General features: G+C 42.3%; 1 protein-coding gene across 1 annotated transcript in view; it reads right to left on the bottom strand.

Moving 5' to 3' along the window:
* PARP1 (poly(ADP-ribose) polymerase 1) overlaps positions 1–20,041 on the bottom strand; it is a 53,427-nt gene that overhangs the window by 25,218 nt on the left and 8,168 nt on the right. The window contains exons 2-8 of the mRNA XM_084623761.1: positions 17,477–17,639; positions 15,789–15,907; positions 14,383–14,597; positions 4,979–5,075; positions 2,769–2,885; positions 1,655–1,831; positions 322–463 (exon numbers count right to left, since the gene is read on the bottom strand). Of these exons, the coding sequence (XP_084479887.1) occupies positions 322–463; positions 1,655–1,831; positions 2,769–2,885; positions 4,979–5,075; positions 14,383–14,597; positions 15,789–15,907; positions 17,477–17,639 (1,030 nt within the window). The remainder of the gene's footprint in view (positions 1–321; positions 464–1,654; positions 1,832–2,768; positions 2,886–4,978; positions 5,076–14,382; positions 14,598–15,788; positions 15,908–17,476; positions 17,640–20,041) is intronic.

Below are 20,041 nucleotides of genomic sequence, written 5' to 3'. Positions count from 1 at the left end.
CATCCACATTCCCCTTCCTGAAATGCCGTACAGCAGACAAGTGACTGAGCGGAGCAACAGAAAGGAGCTTTGTGGAGCGAGCTCGGTGAGCAGGTCGCACACTGAAGCCATGGCTTCTCAAAAGACCAATCAATGCCTCCTTGCCAGTAGAGTGCCAGGAGAAATCCCACAGGCAGCACCGACACCTGCCATTCCCCTCCCCATTGCCACACTAGGGAAAGCATAAAATGAATGTTATTTGTCTCCAGCAACTGGACAGACACGTATTCCCATTCAAACCAGTCTCTCCTGGCTCTGAACACCGCCTAGCGAGTCATGTACCTGCTGGCACAGACGCCTTCTCTGTCAAAGGAGCAGAAGCTGTTGCTGGAAGCACTGCGTTCACAGCCACAGTCTCTGGAGGGAATGCTCTGTCTTGCTTTTTACACTTAAATTTCTTCAGGTAGGAGATTTCCCGGAACTCCTGGGGGGTAGCATTATAAGAAGACTTTAAAATCTACTGATACTGTTACAGAGTTAAAAGACTAAATTCAGTATTGGTCAGATCTTGGCATTTACTACTGAACGATTCTTACATGGATCTCAACGTGGTTCACAATCAATTCATTATATAAGCCCCACAACCTCCCATGCAAAGTTGGTAATTATCCCATTTTACTGGTTGAGAAACTAAGGCACAGAAAGGTGAAGTGACTTGCTCAAGGTCAAAACAGCAATTTAGTGACAGTCAGGAATAGAATCAGGAGTCCTAGCACTTCCCCATCCCCTTCCCTAACTATTAGAGAACTCTGCTTCCTGTTACACAAGAACCTAATTCCCCAGACACATTTGCTCTTTCTCCTCAGTGTAGTGTTTAAAACAAAGTGGAGAAAAAACCTTGTTTTTTTCAGTTGATATTTCACCAACATTTCTGCTGCAGGAGTTGCAATTTTTTTTTTTTAAACGCCCTCGTTAAAAAGTCATTAAAAGTCATGAACACGGTCTCTGAAAATGCTTTTCCCAATTCAGAGGGAAATCAGAGGAAACTGCATAGCCGTTTATTTTAAGACGATAATTGCTTATAGTGTTCTGGCATTCAGACATTAGCATCTGAAATTCTGAGAGCACAGAATTAGAATCACTTGTCTCAGTTAGAAAGGAAAAATTAAAACAGCAAAATGAGCCAGTTATTAGGAATTACACTAAAAATCACAGACCCAAACCACAAGTCACTCTTGCAGCAGCGGGACAAATTGGAGAGGCCCAAAGTTCTGGAATGGAAGAAATGACATCTCTCCATCCCACTGCTACTGTAAAACAATCTCCCCTGTGCATTAGCTATGAGCAGCTCCTCCCATTCTCAGAGGCAGAGGTGCACAGAAGCTGCAGTACGCCCTGCCCACTAATACCAAGTTGTGGGCATTAATATTTATTCTTCCCTTCCACGAGCAATAGAGTAATTTAAGAACTTGAGGTCTTCAAACTACAATTTGAGGACTTCAATAGCACAGATATAGGTGTGAGGTCTTTTTTAGGAGTGGTGGGTGAAATTCTGTGGCCTGCATTGTGCAGAAGGTCAGACTAGATGATCATAATGGTCCCTTCTGACCTAAATATCTATGAATCTATGAAACTTACAGCCTGAGTTTCAGATAGTTAAGTTTGCTGTGTCTACCTTTGGGATTATCCATTCCTTCCTGTTGGGGATCTGTGTTTTGGCAACACATTTCGTCCAGGCAGTGATGTCCCCTGAGCAGTAGTATGCATCACTCTTGAACACAAACTGCCCCTTGCACTCCTCACAGGGAAGCAGAGCTCCGAATGCCATCCCATCTGCTACTCGGTCCAAGAGCTAAAGCAACAGAGACGCAAACAAATCATGCCAGGGTAACAGTGGAAGCACACACAGCAAGCACATCATATACTGAGTCAGAGAATCCAGCAAACTCACACACATCTGAATATCTTGGCCTGAAGACAGTGTTACTTGTTGAATCTATAACTAGCTTATAAATAAAAACACATTCCTCAAAACTATTTGTGGCACAAAGCCTTGACCACACGTCACTAAGTTTGCCTGTCCACACACAGGCACCCACTTGTGCCTTTGGACTGTCGTCTCCTCAGGACAAGGCTTCTGCTCTGTGTCTGAGACAGCATGTTTATTGTAAAGTGCTAAGCACGCTTTCACTGGAAGAAGTTAAAAATGTTGCTGGAGGATGGGTGTTACATTTGGTTACACAGTGCATAGTCCATAATAATCCAATCTTCCTCCCTGGAAAATGGTCCTTGACCATTTTAATCCTAGAGACCTACTGTAGCCATCCTACCCCATCCCATCCCTGGTCCCCCCCCAACCCCCTCTATCCCCCCCAACACCCTTGAGGCTTTAGCACTGCTTTAGGAAATGTAAATACTCCAAGTCAGAGATGGCTCACACCTTCCATCGCAGATTGCAAAAGCCACTTCCTATCCCATTCACAACACTGTGGCAACTACAGTAATTACTTATGTGAATAAGTAACATTAGGAAAGACTTAAATGTAGTTTTAGCTTCTTTTAGTGTAATTAAGCTGCTGGGAAGAAAGAATAGATCTGATGTCAGAAAGGCATGGAGCAGTTTGCAAACCTCTGCCAAGTGTTCAATCCAACTGATTTTTCTGTTCTTGAGATTTTACAATAGGCTTTCGCTTCAGACCTTTGGCTGTCATTAGCAACATCGCTTTGAATGAACCTCACGGATTCAGACAGACAGTCACTTTCATAAAAGAAATAAAACCCCAACTCACAGCAGATTCCCCAGAAGGCACTTCCTGTTTGTTGGCTATCAGCAGCTCTTTCAGGTCATTAGAGGAACAGACTTTTCTCAGCTCGTCTTTGATGCTCCAAATCAACTCTGTCTGCTCCTGTTGAGGAAAACCTGGTAGCTTGGATATTTGCAATCACTGTCCAAGAAGAGCAATCCTGAAGTAGCAGGCTACTGTCAGGCTTCCAACAAACCAGAAAGAGGCAACTAAAAGGAACACTTGCAAACAGCCCAATGAGGTTACAAGTTCTCAGGTTTCGGTGTGACTGATGAGATTGTGTGCTGTAACTGTGTTTTTCCAGCTGTGAGGCTGCAAGTGAAAGTCAGCACCAGAGAGACAAGATGCATTTTCTCCCTCTGCTGTGCTTTTCTCTCCCCTAGTGTGTGTTTGTCTCATTTTGTCTTCTAGGAAATGGCATCAGACTTTAACAACAACTGCTCCAGCCCATCTCAACTAACTTCTCTTTTCCTCGGAAGGACAGTTATTACCATCTTTAATACCATCTAAGAGATTCTCAAATTGGGGACTTGGGGGAGTCCTTTTAAAAATCCAGCTGGAGGGAAAGGGAACAATAAATGTTCAAATGAAAATCTTACTTAATATTTTACATTTCAAATGCTTTAACTGTTTTTCCTTCTTTTCTGTATCTTTAATAAAAGGTCAAAAATATGTTTATGAGGTTTGTAGCAGTACTCAGCAAGCAGAGGTCTCTTCAAACCAAATCCTGAACCTTGTTTAACTCTGTTTAATGTTGCACAGTGATGGGGTCATGTTAAACACCACTGACTCTTTAGGCCCACATATTCCATCTAAATTAATACAACAGGTCACATGATAGAAGTAGAGCCCACAAATCCTGACTCGTACTGCCAGTTTTAAGCTACGAGGCCACATACACACACTCCCCTATAAAAAGGAACTATAAAGGTCAGACATCCAGCAAAAAGGGAAAAATCTAGAAACTCTTCTTTTGGGACTTTCCACTGAGAGGGAGAAAAGGGAAGGATAATGACAGAATGTTGGACACTAAAATATCACTTGAGACATTTCTAATAATGCACATGTATTTGTCATGTGTGTGTTTAGGTGTGGTTTTCTCTGTACCATGGTGATAATGGGTAGCAGATATGTACGTTAAACAGTGTAATTTCTAGTTTCAGTAGAAAAGACAAATGAGTTCATCATACTAAGAAAAAAAAACAAAAACAAAAAACCATGATGAATTTAAGAGTTTAACCCCAAACCAACCCTGATTCTCAGAATGATAAATTGTAGCAGTTGAAACCTTCTGGATCTGTAGATTGTGAACATTGTGCTCTGTTAAGGATGTAACAAGTTAAAATCACAAAATACAGCAGCAGAAAACTAAAACGCCTTTCTGCTCTATGTAAGCTGTGTGATAGCCATACTACTAGGACTTCCATTTCAGGAAAAGCTGCAGGTAATTTTTTCTTGAAAGATATCTATGCCAAAAGTTTAATGTCTATAAAATTCTTGAAACCAAATCAGAAAGTCTTTCCACTGTCTTTCCTAAACCAAGTACACAAAGCTAGGATTTATCAAAGTTTATACTGAAGAACTGGACAGATGAGTCACAAAAGGGTGCAACTGAGCAAGTGATATTATTTCTCATTGACCTAGTTCCACACCTTTGTCTCTGTTCAACTTCTCACATTTTATATGCTCCAAGATCTTAGGCAACAACATTCAGTTTTAATAGCATCCCTGGAGCCAGAAAGTGGCATAGAAAGGACTAAAACAAGTTATCTGAAAGATGAGACTTTCACCTCTAGGTCACCCGTTCAAATCCAGCCACCAACAGCGAGGACTTAAAGCGCTACCATCCAATACCTTTTTGGTGACCTGTTTGGAATGATGTGCTCTCTTATCAGGGGCAAAAAAGGCTCCACAGCACAAGTGTCTTAACTTCTCTGAGGGGCCAAGGTCTGAACGGGTTTGCATAGTGAACTAGCGTCTCACCACTTTACAGATGAAGCATACTAACAGGGCAGCATGAGGGACGCTTGCATTGCCGCAGTTCACACTGTACTTGTGTGAATAAATAAGACTCTAAATCCTGTAGCTGTGAATAAATAGGACTCTATGTGCCATGGCTGTCAACCCAGCACCCTTCAACAGCACTAAATTTTGGAAAGAAAGTTTAAAAAGTTGGGATAGCTCAAACAACAAACCTTTAACAGCTTCTCCTGCTTGGATTCTCTGTCTTTTTCTTTTTTCTGTTTCTTTTTTGAGGTCACATTTCCGTCCACTTCATCTCCTTTTCTCTTTCTAACGGAGAAACACACAGAAGGGAAGTTATTCAAGTGTTTGGCAGCAACTCTGATTACAGTGGATTGAAACTGAACACTTCGTACAGACTAACCTTTTGATTTGTGCAACCCTAGTTCATTTTTAAAATTTCCTTCCTGCTAGATCTTAAATATGCAATATAAATGCATTATCTGCTCAAAAATTCTTGACTCCATAATGGAAAATCATGACCAGACTATGCCTGCTTAAAACAGTTTTCCACTGGAGACCTGTACAGACTGGCAAAAGTATATATAAAAAAATTAATTGCATCACCCAAGAGCCTCAGGAGATATTAATCTGGGGCTGTATTAACTATTTGAAACATCTTAACTTAAAAAATAAAAAGTCAGTAGGAATCAATACATTTTCTCAGATCAATGTAATAGCTGGCACAGATACAAGTCCTTACAGTAGGGACATCAGTGGAGAATGTATCAGTAATACCTGGCTTTTCATTTTAGACTTTGCTTGAATTTGAAGTGTCAAGGGTGGCAAACACAATGACCTTGGTAGGCCAGTTTTCTTTCAAGGGCCTTGATTAAAACTCATGTAGTATCAGACAGGAGAAAAGTTTATATCAGCCCCCTGGTTTTAAATTGACACTATTCTCACAGTGTTAGGACACAATTCTGCACAAACAGTTTAACTGAAGTTGGCTAGAGCTGCACTGGCCGTTGGGAATTCTAGTATAAAACGTTGGCTCAGAAAGTCAATAAAAGGGGGGACTTCAAAAAGGACAAGAGGCCCCACAGAAGACAATTTACAAATTTCCAGATCATTTTCTTGGCCATGGTGGGCTTGACACATGTTCCAAAATTCAGAGTGTTTTCGCTCTTTTGGGGAGAGAGGGAGAATTTCACACAGCTCAAGGGAGAGGGACCCACACTAACCCAGAGCTCAAGATACGATGCATATACACAGTACTTTTGACCTCTGGTTAATTCTTCCGGGTTCCCTACCATTCAAGGCCATGTTTGTTGTATTTTTAAGAACAAAATGACCATACCTGTGTTTCTACCACCACCTTAGATTGTGAAAATAACATTCCCTATGAAACTACTTATCACCATTTTACATGGTTTACCCTTTTTGCACTTCTGTCAGCTTTGACAATGGAAATAAACTAGCCCAATCTTGAAGTGTTTGGGGACTAAATAGTGCAGGGAAATGTTTATATTAAAGGATCCATTTTCATGAAAATTCAAAGATTTGTAGAAATATTTCCATTGCATTTAGACTTTATAAAACCTGCCAAGGGTCTAGAGTTTAGCCAAACCTTGGTTTCACTTACTATGACTCAGCAGCCGCCCCTTAAAAAGTATTTGTTACTAATTAGGAATCACACTTGTGGGGGAAATGGCTAATCCCCAGAGCCCTCAACACCATCTCCCAAATTAGCATGTGAAAGCATTCACTTCCTCTCAATCTCTCTCCAACTGAGTTGCATGTTCAGAGAAGTGAGGCCATTAGTCTGACTAGGGTTTGATGGCCTCATAAGATGGCTACACTGTAAAATGCCTGCACACTAACCATCACCTCCAGCTGGGAGGCCCAGAATGAGGCAGAAAAGCTGCACCACATTCTGGAGATCACTTTTTTCACAAAAGAAGCCACATGTTCCTTCCAACACCCCTGCAACTCACTCACCTGGGCAGCTGAATATCAAGAAAAGCACAAGCTAAGAGAGTCTGGCCTTCAACTGCCACCAGAGTGAATGACAGGTTTCAGAGGGGTAACCGTCAACTTCAGCCCCCAACTAAAACCTCTCCAGCACATCATCAAGGATCTACAACCTATTCTGAAAGACTATCCCTCACTCTCACAGATCTTGGGAGACAGGCCAGTCCTTGCTTACAGACAGCCCCCCAACCTGAAGCAAATACTCATCAGCAACCACACAACAAAAATACGAACCCAGGAATCTATCCTTGCAACAAAGCCCGCTGCCAACTCTGTCCACATATCTATTCAAGGGACACCATCATAGGAACTAATCACATCAGCCACACTATCAGAGGCTCGTTCACCTGCACATCTACCAATGTGATATATGCCATCATGTGCCAGCAATGCCCCTCTGCCGTGTACATTGGCCAAACCAGACAATCTCTACGCAAAAGGATAAATGGACACAAATCAGATGTCAAGAATTATAACATTCAAAAACCAGTCAGAGAACTCTTCAAGCTCCCTGGTCATTCAATTTCAGACCTAAAAGTCGCAATTCTCCAACAAACAAAATTCAAAAACAGACCCAACGAGAAACTGCAGAATTGGAATTAATTTGCGAACTGGACACCATTAAATTAGGTTTGAATAAAGACTGGGAGTGAATGGGTCATTACACAAAGTAAAAACTATTTCCCCATGCTAATTTCTCCCCCTACTGTTACTCACACCTTCTTGTCAACTATTTGAAATGTGCCATCCTGATTATCACTACAAAAGTTTTTTTTCTCCTGCTGATAACAGCCCACCTTAATTGATTAGTCTCATTACAGCTGGTATGGCAAACCCATTTTGTCATGTTCTTTGTGTATATCTATCTTCCTACGGTATTTTCCACTGCATGCATCCAATGAAGTGGGTTTTAGCCCACGAAAGCTTCTGACCAAATAAATTGGTTAGTCTCTAAGGTGCCACAAGTACTCCTCGGTATTTTTGCAGAGTGAATGAGTCCATCCAGCCCCTTCACCAAGTGAGCCACGCCAGGAACCTCTCTGGTGACCTCCTACTTGGGAGTAGGTTTTATATACTAGCTACAACGATTGAAGTCTTTTGGAAGTTCTGTAAAATTGTCACCTGCACCAAACCTACCCTGTGCAAAAGGTTATCGACTTAAGCCCAGTTCAGCAAAGCACTTTGTGCTTCAGTTCATTACATTCACTGACTAGGGAAGAAGTATATGTTGAACTTTAAGGGACATGCTCAAGTGCTTTGTTGAATCAGCATGCTAGTACCTAAAATGCCTGCTTTTTGGCAAGGGGAAAGTTAAGCAGCACTCTTATGTAGTAATCAGACTTTCCCCCGCAAACAGAGTCAGCACATGAATAGCCAGAAGCCTAATACATGACTGAAAGGCACTGTGCCCACACATCCCATCAGCTAATGAAGTCTTTGGATGGTTCTCCTCTCCATATGCAGCATTGGATTACTCTCTCCTGGCAGAAGTAGTAATGTATGTCGTAAATTAACATCTGGGCAGCAGATAGCAAAAGGCTTGCTTAAAAAGCCTGGGGCCTATGACCAACTGACATAGGCCACCACCAGAAATGTTCCACTTTCTCCTCACCTTCCTACCGGATATAAGCTATGGGGTTTATTTAAACTTTTAGAAAGCTGATAGGGGAAGAGGGCTGAGGACTGGCGTAGTGTATCCTGAGTCTTCTGATCACCACATCAGGCATCCAAGCTCAGATCTTCCTTGCCGAGAGAAGAACACATGAAAAACACTAACAGCAGTGGAGATTCTGGTGCAAAACCAGCAGCCAGTCTGAAAAGGGAGAAATGCAAAGACCATCACCTCAGTCTCTCCTCTTCAAAGCATTAACTGATTGTTCTTGTTCCTTGCGTGAGTGGTATTCCCCTGCAGGTTAATATAACACTGCAGTTAAACCAACCCTGTATGATAGTGGTATCGAGAGGGCAGCCTCTCTTTCCCCAGTAAAAGCTGCCTCAAACAAACAGCAATTTCTACTCTACAAAGATAAACGTACAAGAGAATTCTAGGGCTATGGACATTTACTCTTTATTTTTAGAGCATACGCTAGTTGATATTCAAATGAGGTGCAGCCCATAGACTTTCGGCAAGTTGCCAACGTAGCCCTCAGCACCACGCATCAGTGCTCCCTACAAGGTGAACCTTTCAGTACATAGCCACAACCTTTTTCTTGTGCTGTTGCAATATGGTATTGTCAGGCAAAGTGTCCAGCAAATCCATCTACCTACTTTACACCCCTAAGACTAGAAATGAAAACCCAGAGCACATACAGGAAAACTGGGTGTTGTGCCTAGATTGTACTGGGCTGGGACTCAGGAGATCTGGTTCCAGCTCCAACACTGCCACTGAATCATTGTGTGACCATGGGCAAGTCTCAACTATGGCAGGCTAGAAAGACAGGGAACAATTGCATAAAGTTTTCCTCCCATTTTTGATACACATTTTATTTTGATGGAAGACTCCCAGCCAGCTCTTGCTATAAACTCTCTGTTACTCAGTCCCCCACCCCACAATCTATGATTGTCTCCCTTACAAGAACTGCTGCAAGACTTAGTTCCAGAATGTGTGCAATGCTCCTTGAGCTCCTCAATGGAGGGTGTGATGGAAGCACGAAGGATGCATGACTGGATGTATTCAGGATGTATTCCAGTCAGACACAACATTTGGGTCCAAACAGAGCTCTGAAAAGGGAAGCCAAAGGCATCTTTGAAGCTCTTTGTTAAAATCTCATCTGGTTTAACAAAAGGTGCATCGGAGACAAAACACGTTCAGTTCATTTCTCCTGCATGAGCTAATGTGTGAGGCAAGTCTTCTGGGACATTAGCTTCTCCAGTCAATCAAGCCAGTTTTGGGCTTCAAGAGAATTTCTTCCTCTCTCTTTGCAAAAGGCCAGCAGCGAGGAAGCAGGGGAATTCTACATTACTCCCAATGCTCGCTAGACTCCTTTTCTACATGCACAGCTACTTTCTTGGCTGATCCTTAGCACCCGTAGCTTGACCACCTAGCATAAACAGCAGGAGAAAAGGTACTGGAGTTGAAAGACTAGCTGGCACACTAGCTGGATGTGGCACCCATGCCCACTGCGTTTGCTGCTTTTCAACCTGTACATGAGCAAAGACAACAGGGCCAGAAACCTTGGTATGCGACCTCAGTTTGCTGCACCCTATATCACCAGGCATTGTGATTCTAGGTTCATGTTTTATTTATACAGCAACTTGGCAAACAAATCCATGGCCTCTGATTGTAAATGCTTCACAGTTCAAGTAGAATCACCAAAATCCCCTGCAAAGGAGAGCCAAAGCAGACAAGAGGAAATATTTACATAGTGAAACTTCTTATGCTCTGCCAAAGGAACTAAGCAAACCCGTCATATACTGATCCAACTAGATTTACGTGTTACTCTGCATGCAATAATAGACTTTCAGCTCTCTGCACCTGAGAATGGTAAAAGCTGGTATGGGTAAAGATGGCCAATTCCCTGGCACTACCCAGCAATAACTGCATTCATTACAATCGATGGCCTGTAACAGCTGTAACTCAGATACTCTGCAAATTTACTGCATCTGGGAAAGTGTTGGTTAGGAAGGTGAGCAGACTGGTGTGAGAGGGACATTTGTAATGTATAGCATAGACCTGTGGTTCTCAAACTTTTGTACTGGTGACCCCTTTCACATAGCAATCCTCTGAGTGCGACCCCCCTTAAAAATTAAAAACACTTTTAAATACATTTAATACCACTATACATGCTGGAGGCAAAGCGGGGTTTGCGGTGAAGGCTGACAGCTCAAGATCTCCCACGTAATAACCTCGCGACCCCCTGAGGGTTCCCAAGATAAGTTATGATTTAATTAGAGTCAATTTCTGTCACACAGATCAGTGGTGAAGGGAAAAAAAAAAAGACTGACAATCAATTCCTACCCTGCCTCTGTTGGCAATGGTGATGACTCCAAGCCTGATAAAAGAGGAGGGGGTTCTGCAGTTGAGTTTGTGACACACTCAGGTAAAACCTATCCGCAACAGAAACAGTTCCGTGAAACCAAACCTTGAGGGCAGTTGGTGTAGATGGAGCCCAAGACACAAGTATGACAGATCTCAAGGAAAGCTGGAAGGAAGCGGAGATCTTGAGATCTCAAATCGTGACAACCAAATCTGTAACAAGAGTAGGCATGTGGAATGAACGTACCCTTATATGGGAAAGCTGGCACAGGTTACACAAGAAATAAGAATGAAAAAATACCACCTGAACATACTTGGTGTCAATGAGACGAGATGAGCAGGGAGTAGCAAGATTGTGTCTGAAGTGCTGTAATCTTATACTCAGGAGGAGCAACACATGAAAGAGATGCAGGAATTGTGTTGGATCAAGTCACAGCGAAGACTCTGTTGGCGTGGAAGCCAGTGAATGACAGAACAACAACAGCCAGGCTGCAAACATGACATGCCAAATGTACAATAATCCAAGAACATGCACCAACAAAATGCAGCAGGTGACAGTGAAAAGGATGCTGCACCTGCTCATAGAATGTAAGTCTTGATGTCATAGTTAGGCACTTCCAAGTTGATGACAGACAACTTTGATGCATAATTTGGCAACATCGCTCCTGTCTGGGAAGAAGTCACAGCCACAGTAGCAGAAGGCATCTGAACTAATAATGGCAAACAAGCTCTTGAATCTCTCTGGCACAAACACCCTAAAACAGGAGGCAATCATTTCCAGCACAAGAGGATTCATAAGTTTACATGAAGATCACCAGACAATGCGACTGTCAACCAGACAGACCATGTTTATATCTAGGAGATGGGACACTTTCTTTGAGGAACGTTAGAAGAGCAGATGTTGGCTCAGACCATTATCTTTTAGTGACCAAATTACAACTTAAAACGTAAAGAGAGCAGGAAGATGGATAAAGAGAGTGTTACAGCAACAGAGACATTCAAGGACAAAAACGCATATCAGACTCCAGACTCAATATAGCAACCATTCCAGTGTTTTAGACGACCAGGCTGATGAAAGTCTGGAAGGCAGATGGTCAAAGTGGAAGAAGATGGTAGTTGAGACAGCAGAGGAAGTAGTGGACCACTGGAGAGGAAGTAAGGAAGATGCATGGTTTACATCTGGAACATGGGCAACGACAGAGAACCAGAAAGCTCTGAGGGCAAAAAAGGAACAGTTGCAAGACACAGGCAGAACTCTTAGAGGCATATGCAAGAAACAAAGAAAATGACAAAAAAGACAAGATGCAGGCAAGACAGAAATGCCTGGGTTCAGGAGAAGGCTGCAGAAGCAGAAGATGTAGCACAGAGAGGAGATTTCAAGCAGCTCTATAGAATAATGAAAGACCTCTCGAAGAATCCAACCATCACAGAGATTCTCATGGACAGATGTTGAAAACACGTGAAGAACAAGCCAGATGACAAAAGGAACATTTTCATTCCATATTAAACTCTCCAGGGCCAATGATCGTTCACAGAGTCAAGAGAAATGCCAATGCTAAGTTAAAAATAGAAGAGAGACCAAACACAGCTGATGAAATTAAAGCAATCATCTAAGGTCTCAAACAGCGGAAAGCTCCTAGGGTTGACAGAATTCAAACAGAGGAATTACAGGTGGGAGGTGAAATTCTGACTGAGCAGCTAACAAAACTAATGAAATATGAGTGAAAGAACAAGTTCTACAAGACTGGAAAGATGGTATCAGCATGGCATTGCCAAAAAAGGTGATCTTAGTGCACGAACTGGCAAGGTAGTGCCTGGGATTGATAACAGTGCCAAATATTGGTTACTGTTATGCTGAATAGAATTAACAAGGTAGTGGATAAATTATTACCAGGAGTGACAGAGTGGGTTCCATCCAGGTAGATCATGCTGTGAACAGATATTCACTCTTCAACAGTTCATTGAAAAAGTTACTGCTTGGCAAAAATCCATCTTAACTTTATCGACTTCAAGAAAGCTTTTGATAACACCCACAGAGAGACCCCATGGAATATTGCTAGAAACTATGGGATACCAGACAAACTGATCAACATAATAAGGAGTTTATATGACAAAAGTAGATGCACAGTAAGTTCAGATACAGACCAGGGGAGTGGTTCGATATTGTGACTGGAATTAGGCAAGGGTACGCCTTATCACCAATCCTGTTTGCATTTGCCATAGGTTGGGTGATGATGCAGGTAACAAAAGACATTGCAGGTGGTGTAAAATGGGTTAGCAGAGATGAGTTACACGACTGTCGCTTTCCCAGTAACAATGCTTTAATAAATAGGATGTGGAACAGAATGATTGCCTTATACCAGAGGTAGAACAGGAAGCAGCAACAATTGAATTGAAAGTAAATACAGAGAAAACCAGATTATGAAGGTAGAAAAGTGGGCAGCAGATGCAAAGGCCTACATGGATGGAAAAGAAGTCCAACAGGTAGAAGAGTTCCGCTACCTGGGAAGTGTGAATACATTTGAAGGTGGGTGCGATAATGATATTCATACAAGATTAGGAAAAGCAAACACCACTTCTGAAAGGTGAAACAACATCTGGCCAAACAGAGGTCTCCACACCAAACTAACGGTCAGATCGTACCATGTGACTGTACCAAGCATGCTACTGTATGGCACAGAGGCTTGGCCAATGACAGTGGCTATTAAGAAGAGACTGGAGGTCTCAGACAGACCTGGGGAAGATGCTACACATTTCATGGAAAGACAAAACAACAAATGCGAGAGCAAGGGAGCTGACAGAGCAGGGCACATTAGAAAATATCAAAGCAAGCTCGGGTAGCTGGGACACATACACCCTATGGAAGGTGGAAAACATGCTAAGCAAGCACGGTGCCGAAGGGAGGAAGGCCAAGGAAGAGCGGGCATATGACAGTGAAGAAGATACTGAATGCGCTGGCATCACCTGAAAAGTACCACAACTAATGAGTAACTGTAATCAACGGAGGAACTAGACAGCCCAATGAGTCAGTGGCACAGGAGGAATGAAAGTCTGAGGAATCACTTCTCAATCAACAGATCAGAAAAAAAGAGAACAACATTACCACCCCCACCACCAGACAGTGCAGCACAGAGTCTTTACAACTGAACTCATGAGAGCATAAGAATGGCCATACGGGGTCAGACCAAAGGTCCATATAGCCCAGCATCCTGTCTTCCGACAGCGGCCAATACCAGGTGCCCCAGAGGGATTGAACAGAACAGGTAATCATAAAGTGATCCATTCCCTATTGCTCACTCCCATGACTGCTAGTTTATGGCACAAAATATTAGATTGGTTTTGAAAGTCATGGTTGCTTGGTTGCACTCTCTCTGTATTTCCAAGGGAGATACTTAGATTGCAAGCTCCTAAGGGCAAAGGTGTGTCTTGTTTTATCTGTGCACAATGCCTAGCACAACAAGGCTCTAAATCCCCGATTATGGCCTCTAGGCACTACTGCTATACAAACAATAAATGGTTAAGACAGATTAAAAAGTCCTATCTATATAAAACACGGAATTTGTGAAGACATGCAGTGTGTCTTCATGGATCTTCTAGCCAGCAGGCTCTCTTACATCCCCCACATACCCTTCACTCTTCATGGCAGGCAGCTGCTTTTTCAAATCTTCTTTATCTTCTGCTTTCAACATCCCAAAGCCCTGGAGCTGACTGGCTCCAAATGCAGGGAGAAAGCCCAGTTCTGCTCGGTGGCTCACAAAGCAGTTTGGATGGTACCAATTATCTATCATTCCCAGTTGGGGCTTTTCGGGATGCACCATCTTCTTGGAAATTCTGATCTGCCCCTGAAGTAGAGAAAAACCAACAGTACAAGCGTGGCTGTGATGCCACTCTGGGAAGGACCTGAATGTTAATTCAGAGAAATAGGTTGGTGATTTTATAAAAGTAATGCTTCTTAAATAGTAGAGTAGTAGAAACTGTTCCACCCATCACCTGCTAGCAGTCACATGCTGAAATTTACACCAGTACTTTCATTCTAATCCCCCTGGTTTCCCATGCTCTGAAAATTCCTTTTTTGAGTTAAACTTTTCTCTTTTAGTCTCAGGCCATACTTACTACTTCTTTAAAAAAATTGTGGGAAATCCCATAACCAGTCTGAGCAAAGAATAAAATTCAGTCAAGTAATTTTCGCTCAGTAATAACTCAACAATAGCTAATCATATTTTGGATCCAATCCAACAACGTTCACTCATGCAAGTAGCCCTACAGAGGTCAAGCAAGCAAACCCTGCAGGATCAGGCTCCATGCAAGGAATTTTAAATTATAAAACTTTGGTTCTCCAGAAATTAAATGTGTGAGAACTAATGAAGTCAGCCTGATTTCTGACCAGATCGTATTCTGAATTACAGTTCAGCCTATACTATTCAAAACAATCACTCAGAAATCCTCATTTCAAAAGCAAATTTGGACTCCAATCCTGCAAACACACATGAAAATTTACGCATATGAGTAATCGGTGGGATTATTCACATTAAATAGTGCTTGCAGGTTCAGAGCCTTATTTTGCTAGCATTTCTTAAATACATATATATGGAGGAGCAGGACATACCCTACAAAACAGTGATGGGATGGGTCAGTGGAGAACTGCAGTACCCCCTGGCCTTCCTGAACAAAAACACATTTACAGTACCAAAATGGGAAGCCAAAACTTCTCTCCAGGCTTTTCCTCTGCAGAAACACCAGCAGTAATCTGCCAATCAGCTCCAATGCCTGGACTGATTAAATATTTTCTTTCCTTTACAGAAGGAAAAGTCAGCAGGTCTAATTTCCAGGCTCTGAAGAGGTCAGATTTGAGACCCTACTGCGGTGCAAGAGCTTTGGGTTGACAAATTGTTCAGAACAGAGCATTTCTTCTGAGAAAGTACTGCATCTTTTAAACCCATAATATAAAAAGAGAACAACAGTTCAGAACTCATGGAATTAATTGTGTTGCCCTGGACCGGAAGGGGAAAAACCCAATAACTGTATGTCTCTACCTTTTCTATTTTCTGTGTACAACCTTTGCAGGTACTTCTGTTAGACTTGGCATATTCTGCAGCGAAGTCATTTAAACTCTTCTCAGCCTTGCCACTTCCCTCCTGGTCAATGCCTTTACCTGGAGAACAGAAGCAAAAAAATTAAACTTCTAAAGTTGTTCATTTTATTTCTTTAAAAAGTCTCCCCAACTGTTTATCATCCCCCACAATCAGCACAAACATAGTGAGAGACTAGCCATGAAACAAAGCTAAATCAACCACAGCCTAGTACACTTAGAGAAATAAGTACAGTGACAAAACCCACAATGCCCTCTCTGAGATTCAGAATCCTACAGGAAGCGTTAGGAACTCTGTAGACTCATAATCAACTTCTAAGGTTACTCACCTATACCTCAGTCTTCACTACTAGGGAAGACAATCTCAATCTCTCACCTGCACTTGTCAAAAAGCATATAACGCTGCAACAACACTAGTTCCTGCAACTTCACATTTACAAAACAACCCCTATGAGAGATGAACTTTCTACTCTGAAGAACACAAGCCTGATTTGTCAGAGGTGTAAAGTGAGGACTCAAGCTCGATTCCAGCTCTGTCACTGAGCTAATATGCTGCTCTGAGGTAAATCACCACCTCTGTGCTTCAGTATCCCCATATGTCAAGAGGCTTATAGCTTAACTATAGCTCACATGCATACTGTGAGGATTAACCAGTTAACGTTTAAAAAGCACTTGGAAAAAGTCAAGTGTTCTGTATGTGTGCAAGGAGGAACTGTGGAAGTCTGCTTATGTAACTGTATATTTTAGAACAGTTATACTCAGCCTCTCAGTGGTTTGGGAGCCACATTAGTGATCAACAATACCCAAAAGAGCCACAGTAGTGAGAATTCATTGCTTCATTGTCTGTCTGTTCTAGTAGTAGTATAAAATTAAATTAAATAAAATAAACATTGCTATTCAAGACCTGACCAGAACTGGAGTCAACCAAATAGCCACACCTCAAACAGAACTCTCCTTTCCATATACAGGATGCATTTTCTTTGGTATGTTATATGCCAGAGAGGCTGACGTCAATCTACAAACCTCCCACAATTCCTGTGTTGTATGGACACGGATGGTTTGAGTCTGCACTCTTATTAAATTATTCATATTACTGTAGCATCTAGGCACCCTATACCCACCCAACCACTTCCAATCTGGATCTGGTCATTTCCCTGACCATTTAGTTAATTGCACTGAACTCTTAATACAGCGCTTATACAATCTTTATTAATGTTTTCTGGATCTGATATATTGGTAGGTGTGATGTCTTAGTAACCTGAGACCTACTGTGAAATCATCACTACTTTTCCACAGTGCATTACAGATCATTTACTAGTATCAGCTAATTGAAGCTAAACACTAGCTACACTAGTCAAGTAAGTGAATAAAAGTATATTTAGTGATGCAATGTCCTTGCTTTTTCCACTGTTTGGTCACTTTCTATCTCACAGGGTTCAGTATATACAGTCAGTCTCCTAGTCATTACTGAGAATCCAGAAAGTTCCAGTGATTGTTCTGATTTCACCATCTGAAGGGACATCACAGCCAGTTAGCAAAAAACCCAGTACCCATAATCACATCCCCTCAAGTATAGATAGAATGGTTCTAAATCTCTTGAATCTCTGTAAATATCACTTTTGCGTCACTTACCTGCTGTGGCTCCCCCAGTTTCAATTGCTTTTTTGATTTTCTCCTGATCTTCCCATCGGAGCTCAGGGAAGCCATCAACATCTGCATGGGACACGAGTCGGGCCCGCTTCCAGAAACAAGTATAATGATGCCAATGGGGGACTTTACCATCAAACATGGGTGACTAGGAAGAAAGCAACATTAGGATAAGATGAGGAAATTCAGATATACCCAAAAGGAAAAATGGTTTCAGAGTAGCAGCTGTGTTAGTCTGTATCCGCCAAAAGAAAAGGAGTACTTGTGGCACCTCAGAGATGAACAAATTTATTTGAGCATGAGCTCACAAAAGCTTATGCTCAAATAAATGTGTTAGTCTCTAAGGTGCCACAAGTACTCCCTTTCTCAAAAGGAAAAAAGTCACTTCTGTATATTTCCCTAGACACTTTCTTTCTAACCACACGCAGGGATTTAGGACAAGGTACAAGAATTCAGAATCCTATGGCAGTACCACTAAACTGACCTGCCACTAAGAGCAGGGTCACAAGGGGGCTTTACAGAGGGAGAACTTCACCCATGTTACAACTAGCTCTTAGCTTCCTTCCCTTTCCCACATTACTCAAAACAAAACATTGACAGAATCATGACAGCACTATTCTAAGTGAGAAACGGCGCCTGGGGGAGTGTTCAGCACAGCCATCTGAAAACAAGCTCTACGTGAACAGGGAGATCTTAATTTTAGCTGGGAGGTTACAACTTGCCTTAACTGCATATGTGCCCATAAAGTGACCTGTGAGGGTCCTGTTTTTCCAAGCTTGTGTGCAGGGGTAGGTGAATGGGGAGTATTTTGTATGTACTCGGATAAGAAATATACTTCAGATTGTCACTGATTGGTGTGAAGCTTTTCCCTTTTCCAAGGGTGCCTTGAGGTTTCAACCCAGCTCCCTTATATCACACCTTCACTCCCAGAATTATTTTGCATTTGAAGAAGAGGGCTCCATATCAGAGCCCTTTGGTTTTATCCCACACACTCTGCCAGAGCAGCACTGTTAAGCACCAGAGGGCCCCCTGCTAAGTACTGAAGAGGATGCTTTGGCAACATTTGCAGCCTCAGGAAGAGGAGAGTGTGATCTCTCACTTTTAGGTAACATTGATTTTTAATATGCAAAATGGATGTGTGATCTTTGGCAGGTAATCCCTAACCTGAGAGGTTTACATCTGAGAAGCACGGTGTCTCATCCGTCTGCAAACATTAGCTTTAATTTCCAATTAAAACCATCAAACTACATCACTATCTGTTCAGTAATGCTTTGAATTTACTGTCCTTAGGGCTTTTCATGCTGTATGTATGTGTGTGGGGGGGAGGGGAGAGAGAAATGTGTTTCATTACCCTTTTACAGACGCAGCACCGGTATAGTAAAACAGAGCCCACTGTTTTCCTCAGGGGGCATGGAGGCACCGAACTTAAAGCTACACGGTGAATTAGTGGTAGAGTCAGGAATAGAACCTAGGACTCCTGACTCCCATTGTCCCTGCCTTCATCAAACAGACTCTGTTCCCTCTTTCCACTTGTTCTACACACCTCCCTCCTGGCACTAAAAGTAGTGAATTCCCCTCCCATCTCTACAGGGGATAGAGCTCTCTTCTTGATGTCACTATTTTTATATCATTCATAGCAGTCATATTATAGTCACTGTGGATTTTTTCTTAATCAGCTGGTGTGTGTGTCTCTTACTTTCAGCCAGACAAACTCTCTGACTGCCAAGCAGGGTCAGGCCAGGTCAGTGCTTAAACAGAAAGTCCTCTAAGTCTAAGGAACCACTGTAGGAGTCAATGAGTGCTTCTCTACGTGAGTTAGGAATCACAGAATCACAGGACTGGAAGGGACCTCGAGAGGACATCTAGTCCAGTCCCCTGCACTCATGGCAGGACTAAATATTATCTAGACCATCCCTGACAGGTGTTTGTCTAACCTGATCTTAAAAATCTCCAGTGACAGAGATTCCACAACCTCCCTAGGCAATTTATTCCAATGCTTAACCACCTTGACAATTAGGAAGTTCTTCCCTAATGTCCAGCCGAAACCACTCTTGCTGCTATTTAAGTCCATTACTTCTTGTCCTAGCTTCAGAGGTTAACAAGAACAGTTTACCTCCCTCCTCCTTGTAACCACCTTTTATGTACTTGAAAACTGTTATGTTCCTCTCAGTCTTCTCTTCTCCAGACTAAATAAACCCAATTTTTTCAATCTTCCCTCATAGGTCATGTTTTCTAGGCCTGTGAACCAACCTGTATCCTGTTGATATGAGGTGTAATGCTCTAGAGCTGCTATTTGTGGGTGGGATGTGCAATTAAGATTCTGTCCTGTTATGGTTAAGATGGTAGGGAACTTCTTGCAATGGGAGAAGTGCTAATGCTGATATTGACTTGGTTCTCCTCCCTAAATTCCTTTCATTTCTCACTCAGAACGTTCCCTTCAGCAGGAAGGGAAAGCTAAGTAACAGGCACGTCTCATACGATACACTGAGGATTTCCATCTCATCTGAAGATGTCACAAGTGTGAGCTAATCACAGGTGGGCTCAGACTGA

This window comes from Lepidochelys olivacea, assembly GCF_965140295.1.
Source record: "Lepidochelys olivacea isolate rLepOli2 genome assembly, chromosome: 3".
NCBI lineage: Eukaryota > Metazoa > Chordata > Testudines > Cheloniidae > Lepidochelys > Lepidochelys olivacea.
Note: the sequence above shows the minus strand (reverse complement) of the source record. Positions and strands in the feature narration are given on the sequence as shown.